This window comes from Schistocerca cancellata, chromosome 4, assembly GCF_023864275.1.
Source record: "Schistocerca cancellata isolate TAMUIC-IGC-003103 chromosome 4, iqSchCanc2.1, whole genome shotgun sequence".
NCBI classification, from domain to species: domain Eukaryota; kingdom Metazoa; phylum Arthropoda; class Insecta; order Orthoptera; family Acrididae; genus Schistocerca; species Schistocerca cancellata.
The window spans coordinates 217,373,897-217,396,641 of NC_064629.1; the positions used below are offsets into that span (position 1 = coordinate 217,373,897).

At 35.5% G+C, this 22,745-nt stretch overlaps 1 protein-coding gene across 1 annotated transcript in view; it reads right to left on the reverse strand.

Moving 5' to 3' along the window:
* Positions 1-22,745, reverse strand: part of LOC126184824 (putative ammonium transporter 3) — a 265,519-nt gene that overhangs the window by 9,513 nt on the left and 233,261 nt on the right. The window contains exons 9-10 of the mRNA XM_049927407.1: positions 14,830-14,980; positions 13,649-13,804 (exon numbers count right to left, since the gene is read on the reverse strand). Coding sequence (XP_049783364.1) covers positions 13,650-13,804; positions 14,830-14,980 — 306 coding nt within the window. The 3' untranslated portion in view covers position 13,649. The remainder of the gene's footprint in view (positions 1-13,648; positions 13,805-14,829; positions 14,981-22,745) is intronic.

Consider the following 22,745-nt stretch of genomic DNA (forward strand, 5'->3'; position numbering starts at 1 on the left):
TTACTGTCAAGATTAATAGATTATTTGTGTCATGATTGGTAACTGCACATGGATCTGCATTTGTTGGCTGGAGTCCAGATTTACATAAAACTACTGCAAAATGTTTTTTCCAGCACATGGAAGCTTGTTTCAGACCACACCCACTTCAATTTAGTTTACACATATGCTTAGTCCCAACTTCAATACCTTTTGGTTGATTCATACAAATGTTTTCTGCTAAAAGCAGTTCAGACATCAAATTGTTCAAGACACAGTTACTGTAGGTGACAATGGGTTGTGCTTTATGGATTAGGCAAAGTTAGTCACTGGCCTATAAGTTTCCAGATAATCTATACCTGCAACATGCCTGAAACCTCTAGCCACAAGTCTAGTCTTAAAATGTGAAGCGTGATCACTGTTAGAATACACGATTTTGTACACTCATTGCTTATCAGTGACTTGGTGAGATGCAGGTAAATTCATTAATGCTCAAGTTTGGTTAACTTCCAAGCAATTAGTTTAATCATTTATTGCATCTTTCCATTTTTCTATTTCATCACATAGAAATGTCTAATCATATGTTTCTGGTTCAACAATATCTAAAACAGATACATGAGTCTCGTATCTTGCTGGCAGTCTTAACGATCTGCAATTTCTTAACTGATATTTCCTATTAGACTGACAGCTTCATCAGCTACTGCTTCCTTTCACTGATATCATTAGAATGTGCATCATTATCTCCCCCTTCACAGACTTCTGTAAAAGCCTGCATCACAGGAATATTTTGAAGGTTGTGTTCTACAGATGATAACTTAATTTTGCATGGAAAAAAGTCCACTGCTCTTGGTGTTGATGTTTTACATGTGCTGCAGTTGTACTTAAACCATTTTACTATAAAAGTAACACCTCTGTGAAGTCTTATTTTGTCACCAGTCTGAAAACCACACACAATACCTTTCGTGTTTTGGCCAAAACAAACAAAATAACCATTTTCAGCCTTTGCATCCCATTTTGGCCACATCACATTAGGAATATGGACATAAATTTCTTCACAAAAAGTTCTGAGTCATTTTAAGCTTGGTTTCTTCCTCAACCACAGCTCACATGGCACAACTTCCTTTCTTTACTTGTTCCAGTCCAGTTGAGTGTGAAAATGCATAATTCACAGCTTCTGTCCAAATTTCAGTTGGCAGTCCACTTGCATGCATACGAGTCCTAGTTAACTTGCCAACAGTTCTATTTTTGCTTTCAAAGACTCCATTTTGTTGTGGACAGTATGACACTGTTTCCTGCAAAATGCCATGTTGGTTAGTCAATTTGTTAACTTCTGAACTAGAAAACTCTAATCTATTTTCTGTTCTTAATGTCTTTATGGCTCTGCAACAATGTTTCTCACTCACTTTATAGAAATTTTTGTAATATTCAGCTGTGTCTGATTTTTTTGTTGAGCTACACCATTCTCCAGTGACTGTAGTTATCTTTCAACATCAAGAAATATTTTGCACCAACGACACAGTCTTCTCACCCCACAAATCTGCATATACAAGCTCACCTGCTGGTTTTGATTTGGCATCAGTGGATGGAAATGACAGTTTACACATTTTACCAATAATGCAGTCTTCACACTAAAGCTTCTGATCTTGAAAATTTATCTGGCCACACATCAAAAACTGTTTAACTTTCCTGATGTACCATCCTTTTTTTTTCAGAACCATTAGGTGGAATGTATTTTCCGTCACCACTACGAGCAGGTCTTGCCTCTGGATATTCTTCATCAGTGATAAACCAAGAATGTGAATTGTGCATGTGATCAGTTGTTCCTGAATCAGCTGCTCCTGAATCAGTTGCTCCTGAATCCATATACCATGCTTCTCCAGTTGTGTCTGAATCATTTGCATTGAACATTGCTTCTCCAATGACAGCTTCTCCATTTGGTGAATGCTGGTTTGAAGTTGGAGCTGTCACAAGAACAGTGACCTGGCTTATGACAATAACGAAAAGTGCCTGATTTTACAAAATGCTTGTGTTTCTTATCACAATTTGTATGAGAGCTGTTGCTTGCCACATGTGCTAAACTTTTACAGTTATCACTTGTATTTATTCTACCTTCCTCAGTGGCAAGTCCGGATATCAGATTATGCAGTGTTTGTTCACTTGCCTGGACTGATTCCCGTGCACTGACAAAATATTTGTATGCTACTGGCAGAGTCATCAAAATTTTTGTAATGACAATCTGCTCATGTATTTACTCACCTAGAATCAGAAAACAATGTGCAAGACCTTCAATTCTAGCAATATGTGTCACAATGTCATCAGCTGGCTTCTTTTGCAAACTATACTGCTGCTGTAGTAACATCTAAACACTGGTTCCAGATTTTTGTTCATAAATAGACACTAGCTTGTCCCATATTTCTTTCAATTTGTTGCTGCTCATAATGTGTACCATAGTTCTTTCTTTAACTGATGTGATGATAATTCGCTAAGTTATTGTGTTACACTTCATCCAGGCTGTAATCAATTTACTGTATACATCATCATCAGATGTTTCTTCAGGTAGATTACACGAACCATTGACAACAGTCCAAGAATTGTGTGCTTTCAATACTACGCGTACTTGAAACTTCCAAGTAGTGCAATTTTCGGCACCTTTGACTTTATTTATGTGGAGGGTCTCACTTTCCATCTTGAGGTTAAGTTATTTTTCTCTTTGCGTATAGCCAGAAAACTAACCTTACATGGCAGATCATATTTGTTATTATTTCATGTGCAATAAAAATTTTTCACAAAATATGTTACTTGACCAGTAACCTGTTAGGACACATTATTTCTGAGTTAACAAATAACACATATAACTTGATGATCTTGGATTTTATTTCATACAAAGTTACACACAGTACACTCAGAAAGATTGAATAAGTACAATAGAAAAACAAATATATTTGGTGGCAAAGAAAATGTACACAGCAAAGATTCATGAGAACCAAAGAAGACAAGTCACTGTGTTTGTTCTTCTTCTACAAATTTTTATGACAACGTGAAACAAGACGGTCTGATGGATTCCATGTTGTTCAGAGTGAGTCAGTAGCCTATTGCTACCTCCTACAGATAATATACGATCAGTTTTACAGTTTGGATAGTGTATGTTAGGGACAATATTTCAAATATATCATTAAGAAGGGATGTACATAGCCATAACACCAGGAACAAATCATGTTTAGATGTACCATATCAAAGACTATCCAAGTCACAGAATTCATATTTATTTCTTGGACTTAAGCTGTACAATAAGTTAAGTATAGATTTAAAAGAGTTACCTGTCAATATCTTCAAAGCTAAGTTGTACAGAATACTAGTAAATAATCCTTTCTACACAGTAGACGAATTTTTTGAAACTGAAAATACTGTCTTTCAACACTGTATCTAGCGAATGGCCTTATGTACTCCAAACTAAATTGTGTTTAGTAATTAATGTTAAAAATGTAAGTTATCTTTACTTTGTCTATTGCTTTATGAGCTGAACGACTATAAAATTTGATTCATTGTTTGATTGTGTTGATTTCATTTTCAGGTCCCCTCCTTCCAATGGGATGCACTCTAATTAACTGTTAATCTGTTGTTACATATCAACTATATTATTACATCAAACTATGTGGCTCTGAGTAATTTCGTAGGAAGATGTCAAGATCAGAGGTCCAAAGCCAACATTGGAATGCTTGTTTGCAGGCAACTCATTTAACAAAGGTCAATTTCAGTCTAAAGATTACATCGGTCTCTTAATGTGGTTCAGTCTGGTGTATGGTAAGTGATAGTAATAGTCCAACAGGACAGTTATTCACATGGAATTTGGATGGACATCCAAAGATGCATGACTTCAGTGATTTATTGTACCACAAAAGAAACTTTTATGACAGTTCACAGCATCATAAATGTTGCAAATATGTTCTGTGGCCAATGAATATTGTTTTCAAGGTGAATAAAAGTATTTGGTTTGTATCTTCTATTTTATTTCTGTTTGATATACTGTGCACTGAACATTTTAGACACACTCAGTATTTTAAAAGTTGTGATGAAGCAAAAATAGATACCTTGCTCTATATAACTAGAAGTATTCTGCAGAAACCAACAGGTGAACAGTACATTTTATAGATTGGACAGATAGGAACTAGGTGGCTAACTGATTGACACAGCTCATAAATTAGAATCAGCTCCTACTGAAAATGAATAGGATTTTTATAATGATAGTTTATTAGTTGTAGACAAAGCTATATCAGCCTTTCATATTTTATAGAAACTTAGTGGCACTGGGGCCAATGACAGGTATTATATTAAATATGCGTTTATCTTTTCTGTAATTTTACTAACTAGATTCTTGGAACAGGATTATTTATGAGACCTAAACATATTTTAAGCTGGATCTTCATACTATAAAATTTGGGTAGGATGTCACATAAGAAGTAACCCTGTATTCTGGAAAAGCCTTTATTTACAGTTCCTTACTCATTAATAGAAATATGAAATTAAAAAGAAGTCATAAATGCATTTATGTGTTTTGTTGTATAGATTATACCACAAAATAATGCTTGTCCATGATAACTTGATGATTTTACTGGTACTGCCAGAAGTGGAGAATATGGCACTATTTGAAAGATATTCATTTATTTCCAAGTGCTGCCAACACTGAGCTGCTCATACATATGAAGTATCGTTGTATACACTGTTAAGCGTAATGGTGCCACGACTGTGGCAAGCAGCTGACATTGACTCAGCAGTCCTAATGTGAGGACAAGTCACACCTCGTGCTGTTCCCAATAACCACCAAGCAATCTGTCAACTTATTATGGATAAACAGCAGGAGAGTGAAGCAAATACAATTGAATAACCAAGCAATTATGACACACTGAAATCATTTGTCACCAGCTGCTATGATACCATCATATTGCACCTACTAATGAAGAACCAAAAATAAAACCATACTGCAGAAATCCTTCAGATATCATTTACTTCACTGACAGACATAAGTTTCAAAAATATGATTTTTGAGTAACTAACTAAATTATTAAGTATGTAAGAAATTGTAGTTTCTCTGTTTGAGATAGTGTACCTATAGAGATAGTATACCTATTACAGCATGAAATCTTGATCTAGCTATCTTTGCAATCAATCAGTGACTCAAGGGTAACTTCCTGACAAACTGTGACAAGTGGTTCAAACTGAAATTAGAAAATCACCCCTACTTACATAGTTTCCCTTTTTTTATGCAAAGTGATTTTCAACAGAATGCTGACATAGTTTTTCACAGTGCAGTTTTCTAACTGCCATTTAGTTGTGTTTTCATAAACCATATATGATCTCACACTGGCAGAGATAAACAAGAAAAACTGTGTGTGATTTTAAATTTTCCCATCATATAATAATTTTAATTCTTCTTGGGCATTCAGTGAGATGGTGTCATGCAAATGGTGAGATATTTTGGCAGGCTGACTTGTCGCCATTTTCAGGAGGTCATCAAAACTGCATGAGGATAGCAAAAGTCAGGATGCTGAAATATTGCACCATCTGGATGACATAAACCAGATGAATATCTGAGAAGAGCTCAAAAGAAAGACTATCCTGTTAGTGTATTCTGTAACCTTACCATTGTGTGGACCATAAAATTATACTTGGAGCACTAAAATTAAAGGAATCTCACTTTTATCAATGGTATCTTACCATCACAACAGAAAGTAAATGGTTACATTGACAAACTGCATTACAGGAATAAATCTAAAGTCAGAATGGGGGCAATAAAATGTGTAACCGTAAAAGGTTTTGTGGTAGGCATGTACCACTTTCTAATCTCTATAAATTACCTTTCAATTACTTTAAGAAAGTGTAATAGACTGTGCTGTTGTTGCAGTCTTCAGTCTGAAGACTGGTTTGATGCAGCTCTCCATGCCACTCTATCCTGTGCAAGCTTCTCAGTCTCCAAATGACTACTGTAACCTACATCCTCCTGAATCTGTTTACTGTATTCATCTCTTGGTCTCCCTCTACCCACCATACTTTCCTCCATTACTAAATTGGTGATCCCTTAACATTTCAGAATATATCCTATCAACCTACCCTGTCTTCTGGATACGTTGTGCCACAAATTTCTTTTCTCCCCAATTCTGTTCAGTACCTCCTCATTAGTTACATGATCTACCCATGTAATATTCAGCAATCTTCTGTAGCATCACATTTCAAAAGCTTCTAGTCTCTTCTTGTCTAAACTGTTTATTATCTATGTTTCAGTTCCATACATTGCTACACTCCGTACAAATACTTTCAGAAAAGACTTCCTGACATGTATCTATGTTCAGTGTCAACAGATTTCTGTTCTTCAGAAACACTCTTCTTTCGATTGCCAGTCTACATTTCATATTCTCTCTACTTCAGCCATCATTAGTTATTTTACCACCCAAATACCAAAACTCGTCTACTGCTTTAAGTGTCTCATTTCCTAATCTAGTTCCCTCAGCATCACCTGGTTTAATTAAACTATGTTCCACTATCCTTGTTTTGGTTACGATCATGCTCATCTTATATCCTTCTTTCAAGATACTGTCCATTCCATTCAACTGTTCATCTAAGTCCTCTGCTTTCTCTGAGAAACAATAACATTGGAAGAACTCAAAGTTTTTATTTCTTCTTCCTTGATTTATTTTGTTTCCTTTACTGCTTGCTCAATGTACAGACTGAATAAAATTGGTAATACACTACAAACCTGTCTCACTATCTCCCTTATCAACCACTGTCTTCCTTTCATGTCCCTTGACTCTTATGAGTGCCATCTGGTTTCTGTACAATTTGTGAATAGCCTTTCTCTCCCTGTATTTTACAGCTGCTACCTTCAGAATTTCAAAGCGAGTATTCCAGCCAACATTGTCAAAAGCTTACTGTAAGCCTACAAACACTATAAACATAGTTTTCCTTTCCTTAACATATCTTCTAAGAGAAGTTGTGGGCTCAGTATTGCCTCGCATGTTCCTACATTTCTCTGAAACCCATACTGATCTTCCCTGATGTAGGCTTCTCCCAATCTTTCCATTCTTCTGTAAAGATTTCATGTCAGTATTTTGCACCCATGACTTATTAAACTGATAGTTCGGTACTATTCACGCCTGTCAGCAACTGCTTTCTTTGGAATTGAGTTACTATACTCTTCTTGAAGTCCAAGGGTATTTCGAATATCTCATACATCTCGCACACCAGGTGACAGAGTTTTGTCATGATTGATTCTCTCAAGGCTATCAGTAGTTTGAATGTCATCTACTCCTGGATCCTTGTTTCAACTTAGGTCTTTTAGTACTCCGTCAGATTCTTCTATAAACTATCCCATCAAAAGTATCTGAACACATATTAATGGCCATTAATATGGGGTATGCCCACCCTTTGGCTTTTTGATGACTTGAACTCTGGTGGGTACATTTTCGGTGAGGATTCTGAATGTCTGTGGAGCAATGACAGTCTATTCTTTCTCAATAGTCAGAACCAGAGATGGTAGTGATATTGGATTCTAGGGATTAGAGTGAAGTCAGCATTGTAAATCATCCAAAAGGCATTCCACTGAATTTAGGTCAGAATTCTGGGCAGGCCAGTCCTTTTCATGAATGTTACTGTCCACAAACTATTGTCTCATGAAGAATCACCACCTGTGAACTGTTCCTCTACTGTGTGTAGTACACAGCACTGTGAAATGTGTTCATATGCTTCTGCATTAATTGATTTCATAACAGCAATAAGGGGACAACACCATAACAACAAAAGACACCCCCATACATTAACACCATATACTTTGACTTCACTGTTGGCACTACACACGATGGCATGTAATGTTTTCTAGGTATTTACCAAACATAGACACTTCCAACAGATTATTGCAGGATACAGCATGATTCATCAATTCACATCACTCATTTCAAGTCATCTACTGTTCAGTAGCACCATCCTTTACACCAACTCAAGCAATGCTTAGCATTAACTACAGAAATGTGTGGCTTATGAAGGGATACTTGACCACTGTACACTGTTCCCTACACAACACTCAACAGTGCCTGTCTGACTGTACAAGAAGGTGGCATAGTCTTAATTTAGTTGTGGTTGTTACTTCACATTTCCACTTCAGTTCCTTCACATTTCCACTTCACAGTCACATCCCAACAGTAAATGTGGGCAGCCTTAGAAAGGATTAAATGCACTGATGGATTTGTTACTTAGGTGACATCCAATGACTAATCCACATTTGAAGTTACTGATCTCTCCTGACCAATCTATTCTGCCATTACTGCTTCTCAACTGACAACATAATACTCTCTATCTCTTTTTTACTGGTTGGTCTGCCTCTCATGACATCTAGTGGTCAAATCCACATTGTGTAAGAGTGTCTGGATACTTCTGATCAGATAGTGTATTTGTTGATGACATATGCATAATAATTAAGAGCAGCCTAAAATCAACCACACAATTCACAACTCAGATGTAGTATGCAGATTTTTCATGTCGGAGACTTAATTCTCAATCCAACAACACTATCTGCTGCACTTTTACTCATCATAGTAGCCACATCATCTCTTCTCATGCCTCAAGGGTAGTTTCTGGGAATTACTTACTGCACACAATATCATATGGATACTAAAGCATAAGTTCAAAAATTAGACTGAGAATCTTAAAGTTTTTAACTTAAGAAATAATTTTTTTCAATATTATACTGATGAAAGACTACATTTTATATAAATTAAAAAACTGAATGTTTATACTTATTTATCTACATTTTGATAAATGTTATTTAGCAGTTAAGTCTGCAGAGAAATATTGAATAGTGTTGTATCTTTATTATTTCAATATAGCAGGATAATTTGTTTTACTGTTTATAGCCACAAATTTTGTTTGAGGCTTAAATGTAGATACCAAAAGTGAAGTGTCTCATAATATATTATACTACACTGTTTTGAGTATCTGCAGTCTTCTTTTCACATGGAACTACTTCTAAGATAATTAAATGTGGTAATGAAAGTATTTTGATCTGATCAGAGAAGGATTTGTGTGTGTTTGTGGATGCTGTGATTTAAATGTGCCTTGCAAATTCTACAAGTTGGTGAGTTTCTCCTGAAAATGAATTTTGATTGTTTGTTCTGTTTGTACAGGATAGTTGTTTGTGGAGTACCATCTGTGATGTATAATATTTTTTAATTTAATTTTGTGATTCAACTGCAGTTCTTCTTTTGATAAGTGATTTTTTATTATGTACAATTGTTACCAGTTTCTGAGAATGTATCACTGAGTATTTAATAAATATTAAAAATAACAATTCCCTACAATGGGATCTTGAACTACTTCATACATAATTTTGTTTGTTTAATGGTAGATGTACTTATTTTTTTCATCTTGGTAGAAGTAAGACTCCATAAATTTTTGTTTCCTTTTAAAGTTATTTTTACTTGTTAGGAGCTACTGTTGCTTTTTCCTTTTAACAGGTATGGAATCTGTGGTTTTAATACACTAATGTGAAAAACTATTTAATTTAATTGGCTAAAATTCTATGGGCAATACAAAGGCTTTTTCAAGCTCACAAAAACAATGAATGGATAATATCTCTAATTCTGTAGCACATAAGCTTTGTTAGTGAGATAAAATACAACTATCTTTGTAGAGAGGTCTTTACCACACCAGATTCAGAAGTTGTTGGGGAATTATCATATGAGAAGTGAGTTTGTTTTCTATCATTGGCAGATTCCATTTCCCTCCCTTTCCTACTTCTTTTTATTTTTATTTTTATTTTTATTTTTATTTTTAAGGAAGAATTGAAGCAGGTCTATAATGAAATGTCATTTGCATGTCTCTGCATTGACACATAGGTAATTATAATGCAATAGGTTTGATCCTAAGTCTGACCCAGGTCTTCTATGATGCTTAACATGACCCATCTATGTGCAAACTTCCTGTATGTGAGAAAAATCTATTTGTTCCATGATTTGAATTCCATGTTAAACTATAGATTCCTGGTTGGGTCAGTTGATGTCAAGAGAGAGGCAGGAAACATCATCCTGTCCAGTATGAATATGTTATGTAAACGACAGTATTTCAAATGAAGATTAGGTTTTATGTCGGTCTTAATTTATGTTTAATGCCACTGTGTGTTTCTGTTTTCCATCAGAAGCACTTTATATCATTCACTGGAACTTATCTATACAACACAATATTTTTCTGCTTTTCTGCATATATCTTTAAACTGTTTCTATTTTGACAACAATCCCTATCAGTTTTTCTTTAATTTGCAAATGAACTTTGTGCATGCTATTTTCATATTTAAGAATAGGAGTAATGAAATATGTTGCAATGGGAAATCTGATTTGAAGTGCTGAATATTGAAGATGTAATTAATCATCTCACTCAAAGTTTCTGCTTCATATGTTTCTCCTTAGTGTTGATCCTAACAATTCTTTATAAATATTATGTTACAGTCATTATTAATACTTTTGTTGTAGAGTATTTTTACTTCATTCAGTTACTCTACCAAACCAAAATATTTAAGTATCATCATTTGATGACCACCCTGAAACATAACGTTCATTATGACTTATATACAGAGTGAGTCACCATCTATTGCCACCTAGAATACCTCCGAAAGTATGATAGTAGCTAAAAAGTTTGTGGGACAAAAGTTGTGTGGGGCAATGGGGTCCAAATATGACGTTGGTTTTTTGTTGCTAGGTGGAGTCACGTCAAAGATATGAAGGTCAACTTTGTTTTTTGAATGGGATGCTATAGTTTGGTACTTATTTTCTGCAATCATCTTATCATGGATTGAGTGGTATTCCTTATCACATTGGCACTTATCGAAGCACATGCTCTGACAGTTCTCTCTTCAGGTGTAGTTGGAATGTCTTTATAAACAATATCTTTTATGAAACCCCACAAGAGAAAATCCAGAGGTATCAAGTCTGGCAAACAAGCTGGCCACAACACATCTTGTCCGTGTTCAATTAAATGATTTGGGAATTGTCTCAGCAACTCATTTCAAGCCATCAGCAAAACATGTGCTGGACACCCATCCTGTTGATACCACATTCTGTTCCATGTTCCTAAAGGTATTTCTTCGAATAACAGATCTAATGTTTCTTGCAGGAATGTGATATACTTCCTTCCATTAAGATTTCCTTAGATGAAATAGGGGTCTATAATTCTGTCCTCCAGAATCACACACCATGCATTCACCAACCATGATTTTTGGTGTGCAACTTGCCGCAGCCAATATGGATTTTCAGTTGCACAATAATGCATCTTATGAAAGTTTACATTTCCATGGTTTGTGAATGTAGCCTTGTCAGTAAATAAAATCATATTAATAAATGTGCCATCCCTCTAAATCTGAAGTTGAGCCCATCGGCAGAGCTCAATGTGGTGCATACAACCCATACCAGTTAATTCTTGGTGGAGACTGATATGGGAAGGATGATATTTGTGGTGATGCAGAATACGTTCCACACTACTCTGGCTCATGCCAGATTCCCTTGCAATTTGACGTGAACTAACACAAGGAGCTCAAACCACAGTGGCAAGAGTACCAACCACCATTTCCTTGTTAGTAACTTTCCTTGCCAGTTATGCCTCTTATGCATTAAAGATCCAGTTGTTCTCAAATTATCATACCCATATTTAAATGTACATGTAGGGTGAGTACGTTGAGGATGTCTTTCAGCATATAAATATCTAGCTCTCACTGAATTTCATTGGCATTCTCCATAAATAAGCATACCGACTTGTTCTGCAAAGGAATACATCATTCACAGTCACTTGATTCGACAATACTAGCCTTACCATTCCTATTAGTGTTGTATTGCAAAACCATTGAATGGGGTTTACATGTCAATGGAACAGTAGATGGATATGCGGTATTCAGTGAGTATTTAGTATTTGCATGATATATGAGAGAGAATTGTCAGAGCATGTGCTTCGATGAGTGCCAATGTGATAAGGAATACCACTCAATCTATGATAAGATGATTGTGGCACTGCAGTGATACCAATGGTCATCATCTTGAACACCTTTTGTAAGTGGACGTTCATACCACCTTTGTGACCTTCATTCACCTTCAAAGACCTTACTGTTACACATCATTGGATTTGTGTCAATAGTTGCTATCAGAAAATAAGTACCAAACTATGGCATCCCATTTAAAAGCAACAAAGTTGACCTTCATATCTCTGACGTGACCCCACCTAGCAACAAAAAACCAGTGTCATATTATGGCCCCCGTTGTCCCGCGCAACTTTTGTCCCACAAAATTTTCAGCTCTTATCATACTTATGGAGTTATTCTTGATGGCAATAGTTACTGACTCACCCTGTATAAGTAACCAATCTTTTATAAATTAAATGCAAATTTCTTTGTGTGTTTCTACATCAGGAATAAGTCAAATTGCTTCATAACAGATGCTTTGATGTGAAAACAGTTTTACATTTTATGGTACCAATCAATGTCATAAGTTTTTTAAGTTACCATGCATCCATTAATTGCATGCTTGTTACAATTCTGAAAAAGTCTTCTAGTTTGTAGTCCCTATTCATTTTTTTACAGAGGAATGATATTTGCAACATGAATCTAATATTGGTTTTGGATATTAACGTAGAGGTCAGTGAAATGTCTTAGTCTATAACATGATAAAATGATTTTAAAATTATCATCATAGTAGATGTTGCTTCAAAATAACAACTTCTAGAAAATATACCCACACTTTCCATAATTAAACAGCTGATTTTTATTTCATCCATGTGCTTGATTAAAAAAGATCTTATGTGGATCATAGTCTATGGTCTAAAAGTACTTAACAACACCACTAACATTTCACTTAGAATTATGCCACACATTTTCAGAGGTCTGATGTCCCCCCCTGAGAATTGTTATTTGGCACTGTTTGGTGTAGCTCTTCCTTTTTTTTATCTTTTCCATGTTCACATATATTAATGGCTGTTAGGAGCTTCACCTTTCTTGCCTTGTTGTGTCTTGCTGTAAATTGTTTTTAAATTTATGTAACCCTGGAATCCATGTATTTTGTACTATTCTCTTTTCTACTGGATTTTTTCCTAGTTGCTTCTTGATGCTGTTGTGGATAGTATTGTGGTATGGTACTGAAGTTTCTTTAAATTAGATGGTCTGTTTGTTTATGAGAGTAATATTTATTCTCAGATAAATATAGAGTGAGAACTATATTTAAGCCAACAACAAAAACAAAACAGCTACTCTCACCTGTGAAAGATGAACAGGATGCATTAGACAGAGCATTTATTCACAGGGTTCTGTACAGTTTCAGTCAAGTATATACGGGTCCAACAAAGATAAGTGTGAACTCATTGTTATTTGCGCATTGAAGCTGATATGGACTAAGATCTGCTGAGGAGTCTGGGATAATGAAGCACACTTATGACACACACACACACACACACACACACACACACACACACACACACACACACACACACACAAGTGGAAGACTGGAGGGGAGTTTCCAGTTCCCAGCACAAATCAAAATAAAGCACCAGGGATGAAGTGTAAGTCTAATGGACTACAGCTCATCAGGACAGTAAACTCTTTATGTATCATTGGCGTGTACAGTGAAAGCCTTAGCACATATGTTGATATGGTACTTACATTAGTCTAGCCATGCATGTTTTGGAGGAAATGGAGGCCATTTTCCTGACATGCTATTTAACTGCTGCCAGAGATCTTTGCCTTCGGTTCCCTCAATTGTAGAAAGTTTACTGATATTGTCACCATCTTCCAATTTTTGCTTCGACAACCTGTAATCTGCAGCAGATGAGATACCCAATGACTCAGAGGTTCCAGCATGTGCATTATATTTTTGCAGAATGACAGAAATGAAATACAAATAATACAGCGTAACATAGAGCCCAGTCACTTGTTTAGAAATGTCATCTCCTCTGTATCTATTCATTAGCAAGTTCCTGAAGTGCAGTACAAAGTGTTGAAAATGTTACAACATCAACAGTAAGGAGAATGGGAGAAAGAAGAAGGAGCCATGATTAAGTACAGTTGTCAGCTGGATTTGATGTTATGTTTTGTACTGATAGTTGGAAATAAGTTCTGAATATTAGTTGCAATTATAAAGGTTGAAAAATGTGCATTAAGAATGCATTTGAGCAAGAGTCACGTAGAGAAAGTAAAATATTGTATTATGAACTGTCAAAAAAATCCAAACAGTTATAAACATATTTCAGTATACAGTATATTTCAGTATACTGTCTCCTACATTGGATCATCTGATACTTTTGGTTGGGGCAAGAATAAGGAAAATAAAAATGAAGAACCGAGGGATAGTAATGGTCAGACATATAGCATGTATGAATGCATGTCACTTATCATCTAGATATAATAATTTAAAATAATAATAAGTTTTTATACTCTCTCAGATGTTTCATGTTTTGTGTACCATGAAACTTGCCATCATGAAGTATATGTAAAACAAGAAATTGTTATTTTTTTGTTTCAGAAACAATAATTCATCATTGTCTGTAGTTTGGCCTATTCTAACACTGATATTATGCATGTTAGTTTAGACAATAAACACAGTCTATGTATTTGAAGTAATAATAGAATGCAGAAATGCTTTTAATTACTAGACCAGTTCTGTTAAGAGCAAGAGTATCAAAATAACAGTTTTAATCATATTTTATTTAATAGTTTCTTCATTACTGGTTTATACCAAAACTTCATTTTATTCAGTTGTGGTGTGCATATTAATGCATATTTTAGCCTACTGTTCAAGTAGCTGCCAGCAGGGCAAGCAAATAGAAAGTAGAAGTACTACTTACCTGCTGTTATCTTGCTGTTGCAGCTTTTATTTATTTCTTTTCCACCAAATGTGATTCCATTACTAGTGTGATATACTCCGTGTTCTGTTATGTCAGCTCCAGCCAGTTCATTAGAAGGGTCCATTCGAAGTCCAATCATTTTGTTAATTAACTGTTACAGAAGAGACTCTATCTCCAGAAAACTGAATTTGTTTCAAAGAGGGAAATGAAAAAGACATAAACATTTGTGGAAGTAAACTACTGTTGTATCACTACCGGCTTGAAGTTACTTTCGCTACTGGATTTATTTTCACTGCTTGGCAGCAGGGGTGTCAATGAAAAAGCTTAGAGTCTACATGCAGATTATTTTTGACCATAACCTGCACTTTGCAACCTTGGCCTCCAACTTAAGAAATCCATCACTAAATAAATATCTACTGTCACAACATGTCACTTGCAGCAGCCACAGTACTGTTTCAACAATTAATGTCAGGCTTACTGTCTGATTAAGATATACTGGCAACTAAATATCGCAAAACATATCTGAGGCAAGCCCTTGGCAGCTGTCTTCAAAGGGATTACTGTGCACATTTTCTGTGATATTCTGTTGTCCGTATCTAACTGGACAGGTAATCTGGCTTCATATTATATCATCAAACTAAAGAAGGAGTGCTGCAAGGTGAATATTGTCAGAGCACTTATTTATTTAGTTACTGACCTCTGAAGTTAGGGACTGAGGGAACCCAGGGTGTATTTTCTGTGATATTCAGTTCTACATCTATACTCTGAAAACCATCATTAGGTGCATTGCAGAGAATATATCGCACTATACCAGTTATTAGGGTTTTTTCCTGTTCCATTCATATATGGAGTGGGGGAAGACTGATTGTTTGAATGCCTCTGTGATTGCAGTAATTATTCTAACCTTATCCTCATAATACCTATGTAACCAATACATAGGTTATTGTAGTATATACCTAGAGTAATCATTTAAAGCTGGTCTTGAAACTTTGTTAACAGCTTTTCTTGGGGTAGTTTACATCTACCTTCAAGAGTCTTCCAGTTCAGCTCCTTCAGTATCTCTATGACACTCTCCCACATATATTAAACAAACCTGTGACCTATTGTGCTGCTCTTCTCTGTATATGTTCACTATCCCATGTCAGTCCTTTCTGGTACGGGTCCCACACACTTGAGCATTATTCTAGAACAAGTTGCACGAATGATTTATAAGCAGTCTTCTTTGCAGAGTGACTGCACTTTTCCCAGTATTCGACCAATAAACCAAAGTCTACCACCTGCTTTACCCATGACTGAACCTATGTAATCATTCCATTTCATATCCCTACAAAATTCTACACTCAGATATTTGTATGAGTTGGCCAATTCCAGCAGTGATTCATTGATATTATTGTCATAGGATACAATGTTTTTTTCATTTTTGGTTAGCGAGCAATTTTACATTTCTGAACTTTTATATCAAGTTGCCAATCTCTGAACCACGTTAAAATCTTATCCAAGATCTGACTGAATACTTATGCAGCTTCTTTCAGGCAGTAATTTATTACAGATAACTGCATCATCTGCAAAAAGCAAGATTTTACTATTAACATTGTCTGCAAGGTCATTAATATACAACATAAACAGCAAGGATCCCAACACACTTCCCAGGGGTACACCTGAAGTTACTTCTGCATCTGACAATGACTCTCCATTCAAGAGAACATGCTGTGACCTTCCTACCAATTAGTCCTCAATCCCATATGATCGTACTTTTGACAATAAGCATAGTTGGGTTACTGAGTCAAATGCTTTTTGGAAATCAAGAAATACTGCATCTACCTGGTTGCCTTGATACAAAGCTTTCAGTATGCCATGTGAGAAAAGTGTGAGTTGTGTTTCACATGATTTATGTTTTCAAAATCCATGCTCGTTGGCACTGAGGAGGTCATTCTGTTCAAGGTATCTCATTATGTTTGAGCTCAGAATATGTTCTAAGATTCTACAACAAATTGATATCAAGGATACTGGATGGTAGTGTTGTGGATAACTTCTATTACCATTTTTGTAGATGGTCATGACCTGTGCCTTTTTCCAAGAACTGGGCATGGTTTTTTGTTTGAGGGATCTATGATTGATTATAGTTAGAAGAGGGGATAACTCAGCCTCAAATTCAGTATAGAATCTGACAGGGATTCCATTGGGGTCTGGAGCTCTGTCCAGTTTTAACAATGTCAGCTGTTTCTCAACACCACTGATACTAAGACTTATTTCACTCATATTTTCAGTGCTACAAGGATTAAATTGGGGCAATTCTCCTGGGTTTTCCTTTGTAAAGGAACATTTGGAAACAGAGGTAAGCATTTCAGTTTTTGCTTTGCAACCCTCAATTTCAGTTCCTGTCTCATTCACTAGGGACTGGACACTAACTTTGGTGCCACTAACAGTGTTTACATACAACCAGAATTTCTTTGGGTTCTGTGAAAGATCATTTGACAATAATCTGCTACGGTAGTCATTGAAGGCATCATGCAGTGGCCTCTTGACAGTCAAATGCTTTTAATTCAGCATCTCTCTATTGATTGCCCTAAGCTTTCTTTTACACCTATTATGCAGTAATCTCTGTTTCTTTAGAAGTTGCTTTAAAGTTATTGTATACTATTATCTCCCATTATGATCTTTTCTACTGGGTACATATCTATGCAGTGCATGATCAACTATTCTTTTAAACTTCAGCCAGAGTTCCACTAAATGCTCCTGCCCTGTGCTGAAAGTTTCAGGTTTCTCATTGACATATAAAACTATTGATTTTTTATCTAGTTTACTGAACATATATATCTTTCTGCTTGGTTTAGTTGTTTGTTTATTTTTGTATTTTGGTAATCATTGTTGCCACAACCACATCATGGTCACTGATACCAGTTTCGATGTGGACATCCTCAGGGAGGTCAGATCTATTTGTTGCCATTAGATCTAATATATTTTCATCACGAGTGGGGTTCCTAAATATCTGTTCCAAATATATTAGTAAAGTTTCACAGGCTGTCTTATCACACACAATACTAACAAAACTGTAATTTTCCTAGCTAATTGTTGAGTGATTAAAGTCTCCACTGATGATTACAGTATGGTAGGGGAACTTTATACAAGTGAACTGAGGTTTTCTTTAAAGTTTTTGGGTACATCAGAAGATGAGTCTGGTGGGTGATAGAGGGATCCTATTGTCATTTTATACCCACCCCTGATACTGAGTCTTGCCCAAGCAGTCTAACATTCAGCTTCAATTTCTATCTTGGTGAATTTGTGTTTCTTGTTTACTGCAACAAATACACCACCTCCATTTCCCATTTCCCTATCTTCCTAATTACACTGGTAATCTGGCTTGATGTTTTCTTATTAAACTAAAAAAGGAATGCACTATGCATGCTGCAAGTGGCATATTGTGACAGTGAGCATTTATTTAGTTATTGAGCTCCGAACTTTGGGGCCATTGGTGTGAGTAGTGTATATTTTTATAATATTCAGTTTCCAGTAGCTCTCTGAACATAATATCTGCTGAACACAGCATCTAGATATCGATCTTATTTTGAGTTTGATAAATTTTATTTGAAAATAGTTTTATGTTTTCTGCTGCATTTGTTCATTATGTGGCAATTATTCTGTACCTTCTATTAACTGGGTGTCTTGCTGTAAAGTACTGTGAAGTTACTGCTAAACTTTGATAATTACAGCAGACAGCATTATGCCATTTTACATCTTCCAGATACACTACATCAACAGAGAAAACAAAGGTAACTTCAGACCAGTTGCATAATTTTATGAAATGGCAATGTTCCTTTAAAGGACACAGATATAGCACTGTCAACAAGCATTTTGTGCTACCAGACATTTTAGGGATAACATGAATGTTTTTTGATATACCTTCCTTTATCCATGGCTGCTGCTAGGGACACAATTAATGGATACCGTAAGAAGAGGTTTCATTACATCAGTGCCTACCTGGCTATATGCCAAATGTACACAGACACATCTGACTACCTCAGAGTTCAGTACAACAGTACAACATACACTACTCCAAGGATCAGCAACTGTGTCTGTGTCACCCAGGTAGGAATTAATACTGAGTACTCAACATATAAATGTCTACATATCTTTTTATGCTCCTTACATATAGGAGGCATTGTTGTATCAAGATAGTAATTTGATATAATAACTCTACATAGTAAATGTTACAGTATTGTCACAGTGTCATAAACATGTAATACAGAGCATAGACCATATATCTTAATATCAATTTATCTTGTATTACTAACTCAGTTAATGTACATTAACACATGAAAATATTACCAGAAGATGGCTAGAATTCTCATCTTCTCGAGTTTATTGTATGTACAATTACTTAAAAACTATAGTAACAAACATGCTTTAGTTCAGAGGTGCAGGTTGAAAATCAATACCAATAAATAAGTAACCAAAATAAATAAATAAATTACATCAGTGCCACTTAAGGGCACTGAGTGTCCATTTGTTATGCTATTAGAGAAAGCCAATAATAGGAGATGTGGCTAAAGCACCCTGTGAGTGGTTTAATATATTAACTGCAATATGTGTTAAAACATGTATCTGTACAAGGGCGCCAACTTTTAAAAAATATTGGGGGGTGGGGCATACTGGGGGTCTTGCCCCACGAAATTTTCTAAATTTTAGATGAAAAGTAGTGAGTTATAAAGTTTTCTTTAAGCATTTTAGAGTCATATGATCAACATTAGAACCCCAAAAACTGGACTCTCAATAACTCAACACTCTAGGAAACTCGACAAGCCTGACACATCTTTTGGCTTTGAAAAAAGAAACAAAACATAAACTTGCAAGCTAATTTAATTTACAGTAATACTCATGCTTATAGACTATTACAGAGCAGTGAAGATATAGCTGTGAAAAGACTGAAATTATATTTAAATAAATCATAAACTATCCTTAAAAGAAAAAAAAAACATAAAAATATTTCTGTCACACAGTAACAGCACTTTGATTAATAAGTGAAATAGCTAATTTAAGCTTACTTTGAATAAGGCTCAGGGTTCATTAAATAAAATCAATATCTCAAAGTTAATGCTTTAATACATTTAATAAAATTAATACAGTATCCCTAATACTTTCAATCAAAAAGTATGTAAATAGCGGGTTTTAATTGGGTCTTAAACCCTAAAAATATTTAAGTATTTGAAAATAACTAATACAGTACTATAGTAATACAATACTAAACTGTACTAATATTTTGAAACTGAAAATTTAACATTATGTATTTATTTCATTCTCTATTTTATAAAGACTTTTAATATTGCTCTAAATGACATTATTAGGGCTAGAGTATCTTGAGAAAGGTGCAAATGTCAGCTGTATGATTGGATTACTGAATATGAAGTCTTTGATGACTGGTTAGATACACAATCCATCCAAAACATCTCGGTGGGCATGCAGAACAGCCAACTTGTTTAATTGCATCTGTCCCATTATTGATCGGAGATATGACTTCAGACAACTGAGGGTGCTAAATGACCATTCTGCTGTTGCTGTCATGATTGGAACTACTTGGAGAAGCTTAATGCACTTCACTACTTCACATAACATTTCTACAACTGCAAGCTCTTGTGTAAAATACTTTCTTACATCACACATGTTTTTTAAGATGAGTTGTTTTTTATTAGTGATATCAGCTAACATATTTGAGTATAAGCACAGTCTCTCAATGTCTAGGCCATTTTTAAAAAACTCAGTTGATTTTTCCAAATATACTTTGTTTCTGAGGAAGCGAAGGATCATCAACGTGTGAAGATTTTTCTTTTAAATGCAATTCCCAAAAGTGTTCAGAACTATCATGCCTTCTATTCAATCTACTAATCAAGCCCTCATGTATTTTTTCCAGATCAGCAACACTTAGATGAGGCCATTGAATTTTTTCAGTGAAATCCTCTACTGGGTTCATTGCATGGCAATAAAGACGTAAAAAGAAATAAGTCTTGAATTGTAACATTGACTCAAGGTAGCCTGCACATTTGTAACCTGCCTCTGTTTTTTCCTCTGCAGAAAATGTTTCAAAAAGCTCTAGAAGTTCTTCAAAGTTTTTCAGTATTCTCAAGATACTGTACGCTTGCATAGTCCATTGAGTCGGGCAAAGGGGTTGTAGACCAGCTTGGTCATTGGCACACTCACAGTGTATGCTTCTGAAAAGCCCTTACAGTGTTTATTATGTCCTTGGCTAAAGCCATAAGCCTCATAGACGTAAGATGGCAGAGATTGTCTACAACTGCCAAGTTTAAACTGTGAGCATTGCAGTGCACATAATTTGCTTTTGGTTGTATATCCAAAACTAACTTTTTTAGTCCTTTGAACTTACCTCTCATATTTGAGGCACCATCATAGCACTGTTCTCTTAAGTTATCCATTGACAAATCAAGACAAGCCAAAACGTCTTTTTAAAGTACTAAACAGAATTTGTGATTCAGTGTTGGGGGTCTTGTGTAAACCAATAAAGTCTTTGTTGATGTTTAAGGAATCATTAACAGTATGAATACAAAATGACACTTGTTTGTGAATTGAAGAATCACTTGTTTCATCAATCATAATAGAAAAATGTTCAGTCTTCTTGATTGAAGCCAATACATTTCTCAACACAGACTTTCCTAGTAGATCAATGATCTCGTTTTGAATATTGTGGGACATCCACTTATACCCTGAATGCCCTAACCAATCTTTAAACTCAGGTATGTCATTCTTTTGGAGTTCCAAAAATTGAAAAAAAATTGTAGTTTACATCTTCATGGCTTCTAATTGCTACTCCTTGTTGGCATAGAAATTACACGGGTAGTAAACATAGTCTCAAGAGCTAAACAGCCTTTCTTCATATCACTATCTAACTGTTCATTCAGTTGGGAGGCCACACTTTGTTTCATGATAGAATTTAGTTTCAGAACACCTTCTTTATGCATAAACGTATTTTCATAAAGACAGAATTTTTCCAAAGCCTTTTTCCAGTTACAAAACCCTACAGAAGTAAATGCACCTTCTTATTTTCAAGAAAACTGTAATAGATTTTTAGCATCTGTCTCTTTGTAGGTTTTGCAAAAAACTTTTTCGGTATATGCTTCATATTCTAGCCATGTATATTTGATCAACCAAGACTTCTGAAATGATCTTCCCTTACTAGATTGTCCAGGTTTTGGCTGTGAATGGTTCTCACTTGAAGATGACGAATCAATTGACGACATAATAATTTTTGGAGGATGACTTGCAGTATCATCAACTTCCATGCACACCTTTTTGGTAACAAATTTATCAATTGCAAACTTAATTCACAATACACTAAGAGACTAAAGTAAACAAATAAAATATAGTCAAATAACATAGTCCACTAGACACTAAAGTTGGAAAACTAAACACGTCTGCAGCATGCACTGAACGAAACTATTCACACAGAATGACTGCCACAGCAGGGTGGGCGTTATATAGCCGCAGTGTCATAATGTCTCTAAGCGTCAAGGCGATGCAAGGAGGGGGGTTCCAGATGTTTCTGCTCCAGTCCTTTTGATGTCACTGCGGCCGCAGCGCTGGCCTGCCGACACCAGACTTTAGCTGAAGGTTTCCGCACCAGAACAAATTCTAAGTGTGCCTGCAGCACCGTAGCACTGTCATGATTCACACCACTTATTTTCAGTTAACCTGCTTACTACCATAATAATTGTTTCTTTTAACTCATTGCTGAATTTATTTTTAAAGGTAACTATTGGCAACCAAGGAAACTAAAAAAATCCAACATAATTTTGTGATTTTACAAAGCATAATACAACTAATAATTTTCTTAAATTATTGTGTGGGGTGGGGTGGGGAGGGGGGGGGGGCTCCGCCCCCATAGACGAATTTTTGAGGGGGCTCAGGCT